We start from the raw sequence: 22741 nt of genomic DNA, 5'->3' as shown, positions 1-22741 counted from the left end.
TGTGATACAACTGTCAACTATAGGTATATCATTTACCTAATATTATTTAATATAATAGGTATATAATCTATGAGTACGAGCCACGAATGCCTGATTTAATAAAATAGAGGTCCTGTGGTCCGTGCAATAATTACTTTGAGGTCCTTTTCAACTAAAATTAAAAACTAATAAATATTTTTGTAGGCTCCGTGCTCGTACACATACAATATAAATCCAAGATATGTGAGTATCTCAGACCTATTTGCTTTTTGTAATTCATATTTTCGTACCTATCCCACCAAAATTAAATATTATTATAACCAAAGACACATTACATATTGCTATACCATATTAATAATTCGACATGTAATTGATGGATATTTAAAATTATTTAATAATTAGCCTGTGAAGTGCAAGTACTAAAAATATCTATAGGTAAATATATTATAGTTGAGTGTAATTTAATTATGGCAACGTCGTGAACGTGGTTATTTCATACCATTATATATTTATATGTAATGTAAATGGCTTATTTTCAGAGAAGATATTTTGTATTATTTTTAAGCATTATACATCATAATATATTTATTATACAGTACAAGAAGTTCACGTGTATAATAATACCTAGATAAAATAATTTTTAATTTATTTTTAAATGATATTATTGTCAAAATCCCTCCATAAAATATATTATACATCTTTAAGACAATTTAAATCCTGATCTGCAGAGTGTGCTGTGGTACCTATACGCTAAAATATATGCACAATAATTGCACATATACATAATGTGTATATGAATTTTCATATAGGTATACGAAAACAATTTCCATAGTACTAAAAATAATTATCTATTCTATACATGTTCATTTGCAGTATTATGTGCATTGGGTTGGAAATGAAAGGCATACATTTTTAACTACTGTGGAGACTGGAGATATAAACTTCTTTTTTCAAATGATGAACAGATAATTTTTTTTAATATTGATGTATAATATTAGTATATAAATCAAAATTTGAAGGAGCATAAAATATTGTAGTTTCTAACGTTTCTACTTATAAACTTAATAGTTAATGTGATTTGGATGTTAGGATAATGGTTCACATCTATTTGATATAAATCCTTTATTAAGGATTATTATTCTTCGCATACAAAATATATTAAAGTGCAATTACAAGGAAACCGTAATTTGAATATTGATTTAGATATATTATTGTTATAAAAAAAAAAACATTTAATTCGTTCTGTAACTTGTAAATTGTAAGTAGTGAATATTAAGTACACATATTTGATAATATAGTATGTATCGAACTGAAAATAAATAAAACAATTGAAAATACATTACGCATCAGGAAATCACTTGCCTTTATTATTCAATATGTATTGTATATATATTGTAAATGTAGTTTAATAACATATTGTTCATAATTTACATAATACACATTCACAATGATGATATATACACGACAGTAAAGCTATTTGTATTGTTAATCCACTCCCATCCTATATATAATATTGTATATGTATAATATACCTTCATAGTATTTTGTATATTTACAATACTCTATATACTGAATAAAAGAAAGTACAGGACGTTATAATAATAATAATGTTAATATTGAAATGCGTGAATGTCGATTTATTGAACGTAAATATACAGAGCGATTATTTTAAAGTAATTTTATCGTTACATTTGCGGTGATACAGGTTACAAGATGATAAATTATGAGCTGATGACCATATTATATTTATACAAAAAAAAAAAGGACAAACAATTTTGTTGTATAAGAGGATTAGGTATTGTCTTAATCTTATAAATGTACGAGATACCGAATTCGATTTTATATGTTGTTAGCTTTAAAATATTATAGAATATATAATGAATTAGTCTATTATCAAACCTAAAACTTTAGGGTAAGAATAATGTAAAATAGAAGTATTAATTATTAAAAGATTTAATTTGATGACTTTATCCAATAACTAACCAAAAACCAATTTATAATGTAATTATTATTGATAATAAATTAATAATGTGTCAAAAACTAAGTCAGAGGTTGGGAAATACAATATTATCTTAAAATACAAATTGATAGTTACGCGCTTACTTTATAACGAACACAAATAATAATATTGTAGAATTCGCTTTTCAGCCAGAAACTATATGTTGTGGTTTAGTTATTAAATTAATTTCCAAACATTTACTATTCAGCATAAACATATAGTTCTGTACAATAATTAATTTTTATCTTTTAATAAACTAACTACAACATGAATATATTTATTATTTTTGAAACCAATAACTGTAAACATTTTCTGGAAGAATTTCGTCTTGCCATAAACTAAAAAATATAATGCTGACTGCAATTTGGATAATTGTTTATTGGATAATCGATAATCAAACACGGACCACAATTAAGACTGTAATGTAACTTTCAATATTAATATGACCGCAATATTCGTCTTTTGCGATCGCAACTAGGACACAACGCTAGCAAAGGTTTTACTATGCTGTGGTTACTTTTTACTCAGAGGATGTATTTACATCAACCAAAAAGAATATTAATATATTAAATTTACTAAATTATTAGAAATAATATTATACATTTTAGATTTTAAGCGGAGCGTCATCGAATGTTTTAATTCTACAATTATGTGTATATTATATGTGTTACTTATTAACGTCTTAAGACAGCTGAATTTTCACTTCCATTTATTATCTGGAGGAGTGTTTCAAAATGGTACTTCGAAGAAGAAAAATTTCTGAGTGTCTACGATTCTCAATAATTAAGGAAAAAAAAATTCAAGAAAAACAGAAATTTTTAATCAAAAACAGTTTTTGACAAAATCGATTTTCATATTTTATAATTTATTGTAATTCAAAAACAAATAACCATTAACCATAATAGGTACTTACACAGATAATTGCAGTATATTTTATCAAATATTTATATTAGTATTTTCCATACATAAAATAGTTTTAAAAATATTTATACTTTTTTAAACTATACGTAAACATTTAACATTTTCGATTTTTTGTTTTTTTTTTCTATTTTATATCGATAAAAAAATGTTCGATTAACTAAAAACTACCTACTAACTTAGATTAAAAATTTAATGAAAGGTTTTTAATATGTTGTAATTGCAATAATTATAAATATTCGAACTTTTGAAGTTCAAATTTTGTCAAAATCACGAAAGTTTGCTAATTATTTTGTAGTTGAAATTAAGGTACAATAATTTCTATTATTATAGTTTAGGCTTAAAAATAAATTACACTTAGATAAAAAAAAACCTTTATTATAAATGGTTCTTACAGAAGCTATGTACCTGTATTATTACAGGATGAGATTCGTCCCATTAAAAGTTTATCAGTACACGATGCTCATTTAAGGAAAAAAACTTTGTTATTGGAAGCGGTGGTTGTCCCTCTATTTTATTATATATAATAAATATAATTTCTAATTAGGTAACTTCTTTTTTGATTCTATTGAATTGTCAATCTTTATAATATTTAACTTGATATTGTACGTTAAGTTATTATTTAGGTTACACAATAATGCAATACTCCAGAAAAAGAACAAATATAACCTTAAAATTGTAAACTATGCTCTAAGATTTAAGAACTCTATAAAATATGGAAATGTGATTAGAATTACCTATAATAAATTATGGTTAGGTTCTTATTTTTAATCATGCTTTCATAAAACATATTTTGCACTTAAATATTTAGCTTTAGTAAGTATACAAAAGAACTTTACCAAACGGTCTAATTGTTTCCCTGAGGAAGTTTCTCTTAGTGGTGCGTCAATAGTTAGGGTACATTTTCGAGTTTTTAAAATTCGTCAATATCAAAATAAAATTATATAGGTATTTGATTATATTAATAAAAAATTGCTTTAGCGTGTGATATATAATATATAAATTATATAGATCATACACCGTTGTGAGAATCTTAAATTATACGTCTATATGCGTATTTGATTACAAAGTGTAATATAAATAGCGAACATAGGTAATATATAAAAAAAAAAATTATTTCAATTTAGAATTTATGTATTTACCGATGTCGTTATTATTATTTTAACATATAATCAACAATAATATTTAAATAAATAAAAATTATTACATACCTAACCCAGTTGGTCAATTATATTTGTCAGTCTTGCCTGTACCTTCTATATAATTATATGCGGGTTGACTGCATTCCATTGAGACGTGCAATTAATTAATTGTTTTCGATACAATGGTCAACGGCCTTGTAGAGTCCGCGGTTATTTCATTTAAAACACGTGATTCATAGTTTTATTTCTATATACCTATACCTTTGGAACACTCGTTTATTTATTATACATATTCTTCCACAAGTAATTTTTTAATTTTAAAGAAATATGTGTAATATGAGGTGAACTCATACTATTTACTTATTGACAATATTGATTATACAAGGTGATAATCGTCAAGCATGCGCATCCCTATTTTTCCTTTAATAATGAGTTTATTGAAATTTTGATTTTTAGAATTCTTAAGTGCTTACTTCATGACCTAATTTATAATACTTAATAAATGTTATACATCTTTTATGTAAATGTCCAATTAAAATATAAGACTTTTTATATAATTTATTGAAAATGTAATCTTTTTTTTATTTAAAGTAGGCAGCTACATTTTTTTTTATTTTGCTTTTTACGCGTCGTATATTAAATAATTTTTTTTTTCAATAGGTATTTATATAATATATAACTAATTGTAATTCTCTGTTTCCACCACAGAACTGATTTAGAAAACTCAACAATGTTTTATTGAATAAAAAAAAATGCTAACTTATTTTCTTCTTTATTTGTTCTTTATTTTTTTGGAAATATTAATATATGTATCATAATTTAAATTTAAAGTTGAACTAGTAGGTTATTAAAATGTATTCAGTAAGGATAATATTTTTTATAAATGGGTCTTACAAAATAAAAAATAAATTTAATATATTTAATCCAGTACCTACATATTAAATATATTGGACCGTTATTATACAAATTTTAAAATCTTCATAGGACATTGATTAATACCAATTATTACAATTTTAATTCATCATTGATAGTCCCATATTATGGTCTTGCAAACCTATTATCATGGACATTTTTTTACTTACTACAAAAGTCAATGAACTAAACATAAAACAACTATACATATTTCTTCAAATTTCGATTTAGATGTATTAATATTTCAAAAAAATAATCTGCTTATCAATTAACAAAATAAATATGGTTTTTATTTGAATAATTATATAATTATACTGCAGGAAACTTCTCTTAAATTAAATAAAAAAAAAATTAGAGTGAACATGCTTAGAAAAATAACCCTATATGGCTGTATGTGTATAATGTAGTTTATATATTAATAATTTTTAATTATTAATTACTTGAAGTCAAAGAAGTATAATATTATAATTGTATGCATAAATGTTATATAAAATATAAATAAGTATGTATATTATATTAAAATGATGTGAATAATATAACAACTTCTAATGCAAAGTATTTCATTTTATTTCTGAAAAGAAACTTAATAGTTTGTAATTTGTAAACACACCATTGAACTATTAAACATTAGTTTTAGTTAAGAATTTATATTTTAAACTCGATTAGATTAATTTATTTTTTTTGAATAGAAATTAATTTATAAAAGTAAAGAATACCCTTAACCACTGATAATACAGGTAGGCATTTAGAACATTATTATTTACACTTATATGTCCTATTTTTATTATGTTATAGCTTCAACCTATACTTATGATATATGCAATTATGATCAAAATTAAAATCTTCTTATTTCCATTTTGATCGTAAGTTGTAATTTATTGTATATTGTAAGTACTCGCGTATAAAATATAATATAGATCTATATGGCTGTATTATTTAATTATTAGGTATGAGTAGCAGCTACCACGTGTTTTGTGACGTCAATTTGCTAAAGGTATTTACATTAAACGCATGTATCGTGTATGTTCACGTTTTGAGCGAGATTAAATTCCAATAAGTGTTTACCAGTATATAACATAATATAGGATGTACTAATCCGTATTGACTGTGTTAGCGTTATATATGATTAAAAAAGAATTTGGCATGCTTTTAACTAAAAATGTTTATTAACATCGCAATATTTGCAGCTTTTAATAAAATCGATATATTATAATATAATATAATGTGTCAGAATACATTTCTATAGAAAACCTTTTGTAATACAATATATCTGTTCTCTAGATATACATATAATATTAAAATCTGGGCGAAATTTCAATGAAAACTGTCCGTGCTGAGGCCATTTTTCAGTTAATATACCAAAGTTGTTGTCATGGATATTGGATTGTACTTATCTGTATGATGAGAAACTTCACCTCCGATACCACTTTCTCATTCAATAATCAGAGATACGTATTTATAACAATCGATTAGAATTTGTATTTAATTGATTTATTAATATAAAATAAGAATTAATTAATCTCAAACGTTACATGACATAAATTATGTGGGTGCAATTTTTTGATTTCAGAAGAAATCCACAAAGGCCCCTCTTATTATATGTTGCGTTTTTATGCAGGTATATTGTATATTACATATATATATATATATATTGTTTATTTGTATATTATACTGGATTTATACTGAGAAAATTCTATTTATTATAAGTAACAGCAGTAAAATGAGTAGGTACATTATGCATAATGTAAAAATGAAAAATAACATAAATTGATTAATATATTTTTTATTTTTTTTTAAAAAGGATAACTATAGCGAGAGGTCATCGAAAATTAAGCTTCGACGCGGGCGTTATATGGAAAAAGTCAAATGTTTTTTTTTGAGAGTATGCACCCCCCCCCCCCCCAACACACACACAAAACATTAGCACCCGGGTGCCAAATTTCTGAATACGTCTCATTATGAGATAATTATTAGTTATTACAATAGAAATAAATTACAATTATTCTTATTAATCCTATTATGGAATATTTTCGTTGAAACATTTTTTATAATTAATAATTACATACAAATACGAAAAGGAAAAATTTGCTTACCTAGGACGTATAGGCTATGTATTCGTAGATATTGTTACAGCCTTGCTGGTATTGGTACATATTATATAGATTCAACAAGTTATAATATACGATATACATTATTTTTATTGTATAGGTAATACACGATACGCCTACATGTTTATACAGGATTCAACGTTGTACTATATACGGTTCGTCAGAATAAATCGATTTGTAGTCTGAAGGTAATAATAAATAATAATAAAATATTATTGGTATGTTATTTTCAGCAAAATATATCATCTATTATTGGTTTTGCGATGTTTTCCTACAATGTTTGTTTTAGTGTTTGCAGTAGCTGGTAGTAGGTACATTTAAATTTAATATTATGTAGGTATACCTACTCACTTGAACGCCTTTACAAAGTGTTCAATAATAATAATAATAATAATAATAATAATTAACAATCCAATACGTTGAATTAACGTTATATCGTATCAAGAGTTAAATGTTATTTTTATATGAATGACCATAAAATTGTACGTCCTGTATTTGTATACTTTAAAAATATTTTATTGTTTTTATTTATCACAATCGTTTTACAGAAAATATAAGCCTAGGTAGGAAAACGTTCCATAATAAAGCCATACATCATATACATAGGTACATTGGTGATATCTGTGAATAGTGAATTGTAGTTTGATTCTGGCCCGTGGAGGACATTTTTACGCATTTTTCCTATAATATTGCTTTCTATCATATGATAGTTCAATACTTTAGGTCTTTAGCTCAAGCGTACTTACAAAGTAAACCTAATATAATAAATTCTACATAGATATAATAATTGATAAATTATTGGCTTATTGTCATAGGTACCTAACTTTTAAGTTAAAAAACACTGACATAATATAAATTATGGTACACCGTACACATCAGTAGGTTTTTTTTTAACATAATATAAAGGTACTCAAGTACATGAATATATTATATAATATGATATACGTATTATGGTTTTATAGGTAATAGAATTGATTATATATTATACATTATTATGTATATAAATGTAGGTATACATCAATGGTAAATGGTAATAGATATGTTATGACTGTTATTTTTAATAATATTTTTATTTTGTTCCAGAAATTCATAAATTATTAGTTTGATACAGATAATATTTTAATCAATTGTATCATACATTTTGTTTTTAGATGTCGTGATCATTGTCCCAATATTTTATATCATAAACTGTTCACCATTTGTTATTTGTTTATTACATATTTATTATACGTGTAAGAGTGTAACAAAGTCATACTTAACAGTTAAGAGTGTATAAGTCATAAGTTGTACTGCAACATCAATTGTATATTAATATATTATTATTATTATATTTTATTTATTGCAATTTATGCATCTGTACATACCTATCTAGCTGCAGGTTACAGAAAACAGGATCGTATACAAAAAAGTACATTAGTAAAAGTGGGATTATAGGTACTATTATTATATATTAGTTTTTAAATATTTTTGCCATAGCTAGGTATAAAAGAGTATCAAACAATTTATCCCATTCTTAAATTAATATAACATATTTATTCATAATAATTTGAGATTAAGTAAATCTGTCGACGATGACGAGGGGTATTGAAACTTTATTTCCCATTTTTCTCATTTTTCATAACTGTATATTATTATGTATATATCAATTTTTAGTATTGTCAGTATTCACAAGTCCACAAATTTACAGTTATCGATCAAAAAGTAAAACAGATATTTCACAGGGTGCAAACTGCAAATATTGCAAATGCATGTTACTGCAATAGTTTTTAGTAATCATACACTACATCAATACGATTTACAGTATAATAATTAATTGTATAATATATTATTTATAGGTGCTCGACTACATGTCGACAAAAAGAAAAACTCGTCCTTATTGTAAACATTATTTTATTCGTTTAAGTATTAATAAGGTACAGGTAATATAATATACATATACAAATATATTATGTATTAATATTATACAGTGTATATACATACACAGATAAGTATAAGTACGACCTTTGAGTATGCGATCACGTGTATATTATAAGGTCTTGTCGGACGGTTAATTTAACGAATGAGTATAAAAATATGATATAATAATCGCCGATTTAAAAAGAAAAAAAAAGACCAGCTAATATTATATATTAATATTAATCATTATTATTGTGTATAGGCCGCGATAATATCACATATAGCCAGGTATCTGTATATAATTTTATTATTACGACACATTCGAACAAGCATCGGGAGCGCGCCCGTCGGCGGTTGGCCGCGTGCACACAACTACGACCACGCTCGTCGTTCGTCGTCGCCGTCGTCTGTCGGTCGGTCAAAATGGGAAAGGAGAAAAAATGAAAAAAAATCGTTAAAATGCATTTGTAGTCGTCGTACGTCCGCCAGAGAGACGCGCGCGCGCCAGATCCATTATATCGAGTTATTTTTCCATGAGCGTCACGTTGGCGGCCTGACGGGTGCGGCCATATTTCCAGAGAGACCATTCGCAAGTCGGCGACGGGAAACGACGTAACGTCCGCTCACAAACCGCATCCACCGCCGCCGTCGCCGCAATCTAACTGCGCGATCCACGAATACGCTACCGCCGTATCTCCGGATTTTTAATAAATTTTATTATTAAATCTCGTAACCGTAATATTTTACCAGTTACGCATAATAATATTTTTTAATAATTGTTCGTTCGTTCATCGTGCTCAACGCAGCGGCAGAGTGATATCGTACACGCGTTATTGTCGTTCGCCGTCGTCGTCCCGCCAACGGTTTCTCGCGCGTCGGCCGCAGTCGAAGCTCTCGAATCGTATCAGACTTCCGGTGCGTGTTCACACGAGTGCTGTTGTCCGACGATAAACCGTCTACGTTCGCCCGTCGCCGCACTAGCAGCTGTGCAGAAATAACTACCACACAACCTTCGCCATGTCCGAAAGAGAAGAAAACGTATACAAGGCGAAACTCGCCGAACAGGCGGAAAGATACGATGGTGAGTGCACACGGATGAGTTTAAACGTGTGACGTCATTACATTTTAATATTTTATTTAATTGTTGTGCCATCGAAATAATCGATTTTTCGTTTACGTTAACGCGAGTTTTTCCGTCGAAATTTCGCCGTTTTTGGCCTCCCCCCCACCGCCAAAGGCCGCCCCGCGTTACTCGTTCGTTACGACCGCCCGACGCCACCGCCGCCGCCTTCTACGCCTTGCGCCCAAATAATCAATACGTATAATAATCGGGCGGACTATATAATATATAATATTTATTATTACTATTATTACCTACTATTATTATATTTTCATTTTCTAGGTTAGTCACATCGCGCACCTATAACGGTACGTGCGTGTGTGGGCACAGTAGTAAAATATTTTATTATTATTAAAATAATACGTGGTGGCGGTTTTTACCGTTAGTCGTACGAGATTTCTATAGCGTTCAAAAATCATGCATCTATTAGTCATCGTCATCGCTCAAATGTGATTGCGATATGATATCGCTCGCGCGCCGTGGTGACGCCGTCCCGGCCGTCCGTTAATCTTCCCACACGGTGGAATTTCACCCGTCGGTTTATCGCTCGTCCGTCCCGACCATCGCGGCCGGACGCCTTCGCTACCCGTTTCCCCTCAACCCCGCCACCCATATCACCAATCATTGAGATTCGTTGACTTTTACGACCGGCGGCATCTCAATGACAATGGTGGTGGTTTTCAGGGGTTTCCAGTAATTTCTACACATGTACTTGCGTTCACGATTTTTTCCCATTTTATATGGTCTCCCTGTGTTGTGGATATCGGTTTTTGGGCTAATAGTATGTATGTGTTCGTCCTAAATAATATCGTTACTTTGTGTCTTTGTTGTCTTCTGTACTGGAAGCATACAATTTTAGCGATTCTTATTAAGTGTAGTAGAAAAAAAAACTAATGATGTATAATTTAGTTAATTGATACATGCACATTTATGGAACCATAATAATATGGTTTAAGTACATTAGGTAGGTATCAATCTAATAAAATTAATAAAAAGATGGTTTTTAATGTTAAAAAAAAATATTGTCTCGAAATATCCTGAACTAAATAAATTGTAACTGATTCATTTTCTTATATTTAATCATTCATTACTTTTAAAAGAATATTTGTTTATTTGATATTAAAACATCTTTAGTAGGTACAACTTTTTTTTTTTGACTACCTATTCTGTATTTATTGGAAATACCTATGTGAACATGTTATTTATAAAAAATAAAATTCACTTATTTAGCATTGATAATAAAATACTTGTACCAATATGCAATGCCATATTAATTTAAATGTACTTACTTATTTTCAAATCTTCATTAGCCAGATTCTTTATTAAGTATTTTACGAGGTATTTTATAATTTGATGTATCTACCTAATAAAATGATTTAATTATACTTACCTGTCTACCTCCTCACATTTTCTCAATCTAAAAATTAAAATGATTTACTGTTTACCTACTAGCCATCATTTGAAAATTAATGATACCTTATTTAATTAAATTTTTTATAGGTTTAAATATTGGTATAATATTTGGCCAAGATATCTAACTATTAGTATGATTAGAAAGTTTCTAGTAAATTAATGTTGTATTAACGATTTTAATGGTCCATAATACCTACCTAATTAAAAACAAATTTATTTTTTGCTTCTTATTTTTATTGTTATGATAGACTTTTTACCATTTAAAATTAGCAAACTTAAGTAGTTAACATAGAATATCTTAAAACCTATAGTAACCTATAAATATTAGGTATGTGCTAATGTAATCTACTAGTAGTGGTTAAAAATATTTTAATTGTATTGCTATATTAAAGTTCTTTTTATAAAATGTATTACTTAGAGATGTTAATAATTGTAACATAGCTGCTAAACATTTATATTTTACGTATAACTAATTATCTATATACCTAATATGATTTTAAATTAAATACCTAGCTATAGAAAAATAATTATTGTTGTGTGAAGAATTGTGTTATACGATAGTTATATATCTGACTAAGACTAGCTAGTGATTATTTAAAATTACAAAAAAATACCATTATTATTTAATTATTGTATTTGAAAAAGATTATATTCATCTATTTAAATAACTTATTTTTACTGTTAGAAGTATTCATAAAAAAATAATAATAATAATAATACCTCATTAAATTTATATTTTAAATGTGTACCTATAACACTAGAGTCCTGAGTGTATGTTGTATTTGTATAACATATCAAATAATTAAATACATAAGTTGTATAAGGAACAGCAATATAATTTTAAAAGTATAGGTACACAATAAAATATTTAGAATTACCTAATTCCATTAAAATAATTGTTCTAGTTTTTTTTTTTTACTATATAGTACATATAACTAGTTGGTTACATATGACTAAATTGTAAAATACATACAAACATGGGTCCCTTTGTATTTACTTATTTAGGTATCAGTATTATTTTATATAATTAGGTTACCTACCTAAGGTAATGCCTTCAGTTTAGTACTAATATTATCAATCTTAATATTTTCTTGCCTTTTACTTAAGAGGATGCTACCCATTCATTTGTTGTCTCCGTCTTACACACGCCCGACATAGCAAAATTTCATTCACTAGTTTCAATACTGTGCTGTTAATTTTGATATTAGAGTGAATTGACCAATTATACAATTTTTAGATAATAACATTATCTGTGCTAAGCGTTGGCTTCTATTCTATAGCTTAATTTTCAAGAGAGATATGAGCATTGTTAATTTGTGATATTTCACTGCATACCTACTTACTGATAGTATGCTTGAAAAATTTGAAAAATCGCCAACATTTAAGTACAGAATAGATAATGTTCTTATTTAAAAGTTTGATTATGGATCAATTTAATCTAATATAAAAATTAACAGCACACTATTGAAACTAGTGAACGAAATTTTGCTATGTTGGGTGTGTGTAAGACGGAGACAACAAATGCATGGGTAGCGTCCCCTTAAAAACTAAATCATATTTGTAAGGTGGTGTACTTATAATAGTGTTTTGTCATTAATAGCTACTTTTATTTCAAAACTTTGATTAATAACCCTTTTCGTATAGATTTAGTTAATAACTAATAAGTATGAGTTCATAGATATTAACCTGAACAAATTATATTTTAAATGCTTCGCATAAAAAATATTTTACTGCGTTTTAAATAATAGGTACTTATTAATTACATTGTTACATTATACTGCTTATACTTTAAGTAAAGTTTTCTTTTTGTCTTTCAACAATTGTTTTCTAAGTATATAGTATACCTACGTAATTATCATTTTTATGTTTTAAAAAACAAGACACAAAAATCAGTGTGCTGTTTTTTTGTATTGTACATACAAAACGTTTCAATATAATGTATCTACTACCTATATTTAGTTAATTTTTTGCTTAATGTTTTCTCACTACTTTTCTTATCTGATTTTAAGATAAGTTTAAAATAAATATTTAAAAAAATGAATAATAAAATTATAATAACATTTTTAATAGTCATGCCTTTTCAAAGTCGCATATGTGGGACATAAATAAACAAGTGTTTTATAATGCTTATTTATAGTATTTAATTTTTTTTATTTACAGATTATACTTTAATAACTTTCTTTATTTAGGTATCAATAATAGAATTTTATTATTTTGAATAAGGTATCTACTTAGGTAAATATTGTTCTACCTATATTATTAATTGTTTTACCACTAATTTAATAGATGTTAAAATATGATAATATTTATACAAAAGGTTGAGTTAGGTAGGTATAATTTGCATCATATTTTACTTTTTATGTTTGAAAATTTAAGTATGTTAAATTTGTAGGCATTGCTTAATTTTTGCTTTAAATAATTTGAATATTATTTTTTCTAACATCAAGATATGAAAATTTATTAAATAATAGGTACTCATAAAATAAACTCATGTGGATAGTTATTATATAATAGTTTTTTACATATTAAATCTTGCTTCTCTTTAAGATAGATTCTCTACATTAAAAATTATTAATTTTGAAATAGGTAAGTATGTTTGTTAATTTTTTTTTTGTTGACAAGGAAGTTCACAAATGAAAAATTAATACTTAAATAATTAAAAGTCATCTCTTTTACTTTTCATTAGGTATGCTTTTTCTATGTAATATTAAAAAAAAAACAATAAATAATGATATTTTGAACAATAATAATACTCTTAATCTCATTCTATTTTAATACTTAAATGAACTTAGTCATTTTGTTTTTAATTTCAAGAGTAAATTCATAGATTATTGATGGTTGGTGCAATTAAGATATTTTTTATTATAAAATAAAATAAATACATAGCTTATAAATAATGATTTATTTATTGGTTGAAAGATATTTTCAAAACTTTCTAATTATTTTACTTTTAAAATTGTGTATTCAATACTGATTTATTCCTTCAAATTTTAAAAAATCTTCTATAAATCATGTGTTACTTTTATGTACATATTTACTAGGTACCTTTAAATAAAATTAATATTTATGTTTGTCTCTATTGAAATCTTATTTTTTATGATTTAGTGTCTACAATTTTGTTATTTATCTAGATTTTAGAGTAAGATTTTATATTATATTTCTATATATGTATACCCCAATCAAAAGAATGTCTTATGAGTGATCAAAATAAGTTTTATTTATTTGAATACCTACTAATCAATATCAATCTTATTTTAGTATATATTATATAACAACAAATAATAAAATTAATCTTAAATTTTTTTTTGATATTTTTAACACATTATCACATATTACATAATTGTAATTCTCTATCCCAGGTAATGAATAAGTATTTACCCTGTATTGGCTGAATATATTTTAGTTTAATGGCTAGTGATTAAAATCTATGTAATATATTAATTTTATTTTTACATAAAAGTAATAGTCGAGGTAATAGTACATCAGCCAGCCCTACATCAATATGAGTTGACCATTTTTAAACCGGACAAATATTTATTTGTGATATTTGATTTTTGTGAATTGTTAATGGTGGTTCTTCAGCATGTAATATATATTTACTCTATTTAAATACATACTATCGTCTTTTGAAAATAATTTTTCTGTCACTAAGCTAATGTATTTAATTTAGCTATTGCGGGCGTGGTAAATAGGAATGATAGGGTAGGGTGTGGCAGGGCCCGTACCAGTCTACAGCGTATAACGTTGCCATGACAACGGCGGTCTCCCCTTCATGTCAACTTTACTAACGTTCCAATGTTCCATACCCAGACGTCGTCGTGTATACCTCATATACGTCCTGATGGTCTATTGATCTGCAAGTTAAACTTTTAGTCCAGACATAGTCGTTGATAACAAAAATTGTAACCACCTACGAAATCATGTGTGTTACACATTACGTAATAAATATATAACAAATCGATTGTTGCGCTGTTGTTTAACCACGATAACTACGGTGGGCGTGTGTGACTAATACTAAGGGTTGAAACACGATAAACCGTGCCCATGGTTCGTTTAAGCTGGTAAAAAACAACTATATCGCCGTTAATATTATGAATTTCTTCATCCCGTTTTCATGATGTATGATCAAACTAAGCCCTTTGAATTTTGGTATTTTTAACTCCATAAATCTCTAAATTGAGTAAAAAGAAAAACTTATATCCCTAATTACCTAATCCGCATGTTTACGTGTTTTTCCACGTAGGCCACTCTGTAGATTACGATTAATATGAATGTGTGATTTGCATATATATGTGTATCAAAGTGTTAAACCTTGCTACATAATATAGTACTTACATATAAAGTAAAGTAGTTTTAGTTTCATTTTCTTGTAGGTAAATGTGAACAATAGATTTCCATAAATAAATTACCGAATTCTATTGTTTTTAGATTTACTTAAAAACTGTCGTATTTTTTTTATACCTTTTTCTTCTGGCATATTTACAGTATTTTAAGTGTTTTTGCCACCATTATTATAGTTCGTCTCATATCTTTATCTTGGACCCCCTCTCTCTAGCTCTTAACTCCTAGGATTTTATATCTTCTACCATGTCAAGTCACCTTTTCCTAAATCTTTTTCCTTATGATTTCCATTCTAATATTATACTCTCTTTTCTTATTATGTAACCTAACCACTGCTATTGTATTTTTTGGTTTTTAATTTTGGTTTCATCGATTATAAGACTCCATAGAATTTTCCTTTATATTTAACTTTTCTAAAGTTTTCAATTTCCGAGAAAATTTCTGTTAGTTTAATTGTCGTCCAAGCTTAGCAACCATATCTGAGAATCTGTCTTTCATTTTTCTAGATATTACTCGAGATATTACTGGATATTAAATATTTAGTCAGTACATAGCACGATTTATTTTCGCTTAATTTATTCAAATACTTATTTCCTTCGACCAGTGATTCTTTCTGTTTAACTTTCCCAAATATTTAAATTCGTTAACTTTTTTTTATAGTTTAAATCTATTTCTTTACTTTCTCGCTTTCAACGAGTTTTATTATCTTTATCGTTTTCTTAGTATTCATTTTGAGACCTATTATCTTCGTTGCTTCTTCTAACACTGGCCGTGTTAGCTGTGTCTACAAGCGATCCGCTTATTATAGTATAAATCGTCAAAAAAACCTATGACTGTATCTTTTGATTGACAAATAAATTATTTTGATTGTCCTGTAGTATCCTAACTATTTTCTCCAAAGCAAGATTAAAAAGTACTGTGGATGTCGTGTCCCTCTGTTTCAGCGTGGTTTCTGCTGTAAAAGTTCATGGTGTTACATTTAGCGTTCTCAATCTATATTACGTGTTTTTATACATATTTTAGTTACCTAGTGTTGTTTTTGTATGAAAGGAAGGGGCAACTCGTATATAATATTGTAAAGCTGAATACTACGAGTATCAAATGCCTTTTTAAAATCTATGAATAGTTGTCACGTTAGTAGTTAATCTAAAATTTAGTTCGATAATACCTATAGGAAAAATAAGTTTTACGATTATTCATTTATTCTTATTCTTACGAGTAAAACTTTCGTATTAAGTTTCAAGTTTTATTTTTTAACTTTTCCTCTAATTTAACTTAACATTATTACCATACATGATAAATTATTATAGATCATTATAATTTTATATTACCTGCAATCTACAATTAGAATAATATTTATACTTATGTATGCATAACATAATTATTAAAAAAAAAGTAAGTCAGCGCATTTCGGTTAAGTGTTAGGTTCTTGTACAGGATAGTGTAATTTTTACTGTAGGTATTCGATTTGAATGCAATGAATTTCATTCGGCAAATAACGATTCTGAGTGGACGAAGGGATCTTTTTTATTTAATTTTATTCGTTTCTATAGTGATAAACAAAGCGTTTTAAGAACAGCTTAAGAACGATTTATATAATTAGGAAATATCTAAAAATTGAAAAAAAAAATAAAATAATAGAAAAAGCTCAACAGTCACTCAAATATTTTGAAAATTTTACCATGTCTAGATAAGGATAATATAAGTAAACAACCCAAATTTCAAGTTTTTACGAATGTTTTTAACCGAATTACAACAAAAAAAAAAACTCCCAAAATTAAAAGTCTATAAATAGCTCAAAAATGGCTAAAATGTTCCGAACTTAAAACCGTATAGAACAAATCCAAAATACAACAAAAAAAGTCTCTTGTCATTTTTCATTTGAAGCATTATTTCTGGTAGAAAACGTCGTCCGTAATTATTTAATATTACAAAATCGTGATATCGTACGTTTTTTCTCCTTTAACCGCTTTTATTTCAAGTACTGTTTCGAATATCCAAAAATGACCTCTCTAAAGTACCAGCTCAAGAACATAACTTTTCACAAAATATGCTACACTTGTACTTTTGAACAAGTTTAGGAGGAGAAAAAGTGTTTACGGAATAAAAAAGAAAAAGAAATAAACATCATTGTAAAACCAATACATTCCTCGCTCAGCTCAGAATCTAAAAATATTAGACTAACAAGAATTCATTTTATTTTTTTTCTAAATACAGTGAATTGTCCTATATACATAAATTAAGATGGATATCCATTAGTTTTTTTTTATAATTTGATTTTGGAGAAAATTTTAATAGATTGTTTCGAAATACAAATATCAAAAAAAACATCATGGTGGATCTCTAGATAATAATATGCTCTTGCCATTAAATTGTATGAATATATAAAGCTGCTATAGGTAGTAAAAAAGTTATATACTTATTAATAGGCTAAAAGTAAAAGTTTTGTTGAGATTATATTCCTTTCAAATTTAATCATAAATAATATGTAATTTTTTTATTTCTTTCATCAATAATATTTCTAATTAAAAATCATTTTTTTAATTTTTAGAAATGGTAGAATCCATGAAAAAAGTAGCATCATTAGATGTTGAATTATCTGTAGAAGAACGAAACCTGTTATCTGTAGCATATAAAAATGTAATTGGAGCTCGACGTGCAAGTTGGCGCATTATTTCAAGTATTGAACAGAAAGAAGAGAACAAAGGTGCTGAAGAAAAGTTAGAGATGATCCGCCAATATAGATCGCAAGTATGTACCACATAAATTACAATTTTAATATTTATCAGTAAATTAAAATGTGATAGTAAAAGTAATTTAAATTTATTTACAGGTTGAGAAAGAATTACGGGATATTTGTTCAGACATTCTAAATGTACTTGATAAACATTTAATAGCATGTGCTGCTTCAGGCGAATCTAAAGTTTTCTATTATAAGATGTAAGTTATCTAGTTGATCTATGTTAAAACTGTATAGTTACTGAACTGTGCTGTTATAGATATTAATGGTTTATAAATAATTTCATAGGAAAGGTGACTACCATAGATATCTGGCTGAATTCGCTACTGGAGATGATAGAAAAGAAGCCGCTGAACATTCTCTGGTTGCCTATAAAGCCGCTAGCGATATTGCTAATCAAGACTTACCTCCTACTCACCCAATAAGGTATTATCCATATGTTCATATTATTAATATTAAAAATTATACACCTGAAAATAATTAAAAAAATTTTTATTTCTAACAGGTTGGGTTTGGCATTGAATTTTTCCGTATTCTACTATGAGATTCTCAACACCCCTGATAGAGCTTGTCATTTAGCTAAAAAAGCTTTTGACGAAGCAATTGCTGAATTGGACACGTTATCCGAAGAGAGCTATAAAGATTCCACACTTATAATGCAGTTGTTAAGGGACAACCTAACCTTGTGGACTTCAGATATGCAAGGAGATGGTATGAAAGAATACAAAATTAATTATATATTTTGTTCTATTTTATTCAACTTAAAATTATTATCTTAGGTACAGAAGCTGAACCTAAAGAACAGCTTCAAGATGTTGAAGATCAAGATGTCTCATAAATGCCTTCTGTGACTGCTCTATAATAAAATAACTATATTGTCATCGAAAAAAACAGTGTCTGTGTACAAATAATATCAAATATGAAAACATAAAAAATATGCATTCAATAGTTACAGCCCTATAAGTAAAGTAAAGCGACTCACTCCAAGACTGTCAAATTTTTTTTTTCGTACACTTTGATTTTACTTTTATCTCATTGGCAGGGGAACATTCAACAGCAATTTTAATTTAATCTTATACAATTCCCAAAAAATAATAACTCAATAAAAAAAAAAAAAACAAATTTTATGTCTTTCTGTTCAGTATTATGTGTTAAAAGTTTTATTTTTGTATTTAAATTATAAGGCTTTTTATTATTTTTTTAATTATTTTTTTGTTTTTTTTTTCTAGTAAAAACGATTATGCAAATCGTAGCTTACCTCAATTCTTTGTGTTGATTACCTAAGAGAGTAACATTTTCTTTCTATTTTATACTAAAGAATATATATATTTATACAAAATCATCACTCAAAAATCTCATTTAGAATTCAGAATTAGTAGGTACATTGGGTGTGCCACCACCAGTCAGTTCCTGTAATTTAACCAGTGTTTTTGTTATTCGTTAATTGCATTTACTTTAATATTAGTAGTCAATACAAAACTAAGCATGACCAATTATTATTTATTACTTTTTGGTTATTATTGCACTTTTAATTTTTCGATGATAACAAAAATTTTTTAAAAAAATGTTTACATATAATATTTATGAAAATTGTACAAAGAAAAATGGAATCAAAGTGTACCGTAGTATTCTTATTTAGTATGAATTTTTATTTTATACACTTATTCACTTTTATTTTGATTTTTGCCAAATTTTCACCTTAACTTAATAAATTAAAATACCATACACATTTATATATACTTGTAATATATATAAATATGTATGCTTTTATGTCAATTAGTTTTTACTTTTATAACAAGTATTTGACTTAGAGCATGAAATATTTCGGGATCATTATATAGTGCTAATTTCATTATAAATTTCTAAAGTCTAACCCCTGCCTTTTATGATACCATTATTTAATCAACTAATTCTTAACGAAATAATAGTCTCTTCAACCATAATTTCAGCAATAATTAATTGTAATACTATTAATGATAGTTAATGATTTTTTAACACCTATAACGCAAAGAAAACAAGTGCAACATTTTGAATGTTTTCGTCATTCCGTTTTCTTAGATTAAAAAAAAAAAAAAAAAAAAAAAAATAATAAAAATGTAGGTTATGTGTTTATTATAGAATTATTATAGGGTTTATTACATTATAATATATGATAATTAACTTTATGAAATTTTTGTTAAACGAAGAAAAAAAAATCGTAATGCTTTCTCATCGAGTTTTTTCCAAAAAGTTTGATTTTTTTTTTTTTGGTTCATATACTATAGATATTGTAACTAATAAGATAAAAAAAAAAAAGAAAACCAATGTCAATAGTATACTGTGCGAATAATAACATTTAAAAAATATTAACAATATATTATATCCATTTGTTACGCTCTACTCTGTTTATTTATCGCACGAGTCTTTATTGATAGCATTTCGAGTTTTTTTTTTTTTTGTGATATTTTTTTTTCTTGCGCTGTAATCATTTAACTACATGTACTGACAATACTTGTGTGTATTTTTTTTATCGTGTGTGTTGATCACAACGAATACGGACCAAAATGTTTACAGTTAAAAACTATTGAAAAAAAAAAAATGAAAAATTTACGTAGTTCTTAGCCACCTATCGATTATTTAGTCTTATTTATTGTGTAGATTTTTTTTCTACTTCTCAGTATACGTGATTATTGAAAAATAATAATAAATATTTGAAGAAACTTATTTGACAGTGTTATAGGAGCGCGTTTCCTTTGCTGCTGCCCCGTCAGCTAACCGGAATTAAAATAATCTTTTAATTATATGTATTCAACACTTGAACAACAATACGACTATAGTTTAACTAGTATGTTTGTGTGTGTGTGTGTGTGTGTATGCGTGTGTGTGATCTCGCTCGTATGTATGTTGGACAGGGAATCTCTGTACTCTATACTCCAACGTCCCACCACCCCCTTCTGCATACGACGACGATGACCCGCCTAACATAACTTTTAGTAGACATGTCAGTAACTTTTTTACGTACAATTTTAAGATGTATATTATTATTTATTTGTCTCTTTAAACGATAATAATATTAATATAATTAATAACATTAAAACTATTATAATATAATATGCGCCATTGCATTAAATTTTTACATCTTTCAAATTTTTGTTATTTTTATTGTTTATTTTTCACGGGAATCGGTAGCCGTGGGTAAATAACTGCCAATCATTCATAGACGGAAAACACATCACGAAATCTAATTATAGTCTGGTCTACGGATGTTTATGACCGTTTCAGCAAAAAGACAAATTTATTATTCTTTTGTATAAAAAGAAAAGTGGTTATGCGTAGATTAATACGTATTATTCCAAGATACAATATCTTGTACTGCTGGGTATTGTAAGTTGCCTAGTATATGAAAAATATTTGAACACGAGGTCATTGCTTAGTTCTGCTTAATATTACCTATTTATATTTTGAAGACGGTATTGATATGCGTTCTCAGATCACATTGAGACGCTGACGCATATATTGGGCGAGTGACTGATTGTGAACAACATAATAGATACTTATATATCGTATACTTATTATAAGTAAACAAGTATCGGAAAATATTAAAAATTGCAATCGATATGTGGTGAGAGTAGAAGGTCAATATTGTAATATGTAAATTGAAGATGAACTTGGGTTTATTCCTTAAAAAGTACACTGATTTTTTTTAACCTTAGACATTGTTGTCAGTACTTTTATGTTAAAATTTCAAAAGTATAACTAGTTTGTATTCATGTATTATAAAATATGCAAAATAGTAATTATTTTCATCCATTTGAAGGGAGATGACTTACTAATTAAACAACGAAGGTTGATCCAGGTTAAAGTGATAGGCCTAATTATGTTTTGACTATAATTAAAACTACAAAACACAATTTAAAAACGTATTCCTAAGTAAACTTCTGGCAAAAAGTAATTCTAGACCTGCAAATGTAAATACATAGGACTTGAGACTTGAGTACTCGTAAGGGTTAATAGAATTGGGTAGCTGTATCTTCCGTAACACGTAATTTTGTTGATATTAATGTATAGCTATAGATAAATATTTTTCTGGACCAAGAACCCATAAGCGTTTGAATACAGAGAACATTAAATAAAATTACCAATGGTTAATTTATTAGTATAATTGAGTAAGTATATATGTATTTTAAATTAAAA

At 27.0% G+C, this 22741-nt stretch overlaps 1 protein-coding gene across 1 annotated transcript; it reads left to right on the top strand.

The window, feature by feature from the left end:
• Positions 1-9421: 9421 nt before the first annotated feature.
• Positions 9422-21271, top strand: LOC114128969 (14-3-3 protein epsilon). Its single transcript, XM_027993586.2, has 6 exons — positions 9422-10035; positions 18380-18579; positions 18662-18768; positions 18857-18994; positions 19074-19279; positions 19348-21271. Exons 1-6 carry the CDS (start codon positions 9972-9974, stop codon positions 19404-19406), a joined length of 774 nt encoding a protein of 257 aa, XP_027849387.1. The 5' UTR covers positions 9422-9971; the 3' UTR covers positions 19407-21271.
• The last annotated feature ends 1470 nt before the right edge of the window (positions 21272-22741 follow it).

The sequence above is a fragment of the Aphis gossypii genome, chromosome 1 (assembly GCF_020184175.1).
Source record: "Aphis gossypii isolate Hap1 chromosome 1, ASM2018417v2, whole genome shotgun sequence".
In the NCBI taxonomy this organism is placed as follows: domain Eukaryota; kingdom Metazoa; phylum Arthropoda; class Insecta; order Hemiptera; family Aphididae; genus Aphis; species Aphis gossypii.
The sequence above is the reverse complement of the archived record's forward strand: the minus strand, read 5'-3'. Positions and strand labels throughout refer to the sequence as shown.

Coding starts and splice junctions, on each gene's coding strand:
- LOC114128969 (XM_027993586.2), top strand. CDS start 9,972: ATGTCCGAAAGAGAAGAAAACGTATACAAGGCGAAACTCGCCGAACAG. Junction 18,995..19,073: donor CCTCCTACTCACCCAATAAG/GTATTATCCATA, acceptor TATTTCTAACAG/GTTGGGTTTGGCATTGAATT. Junction 19,280..19,347: donor TTCAGATATGCAAGGAGATG/GTATGAAAGAAT, acceptor TTATTATCTTAG/GTACAGAAGCTGAACCTAAA.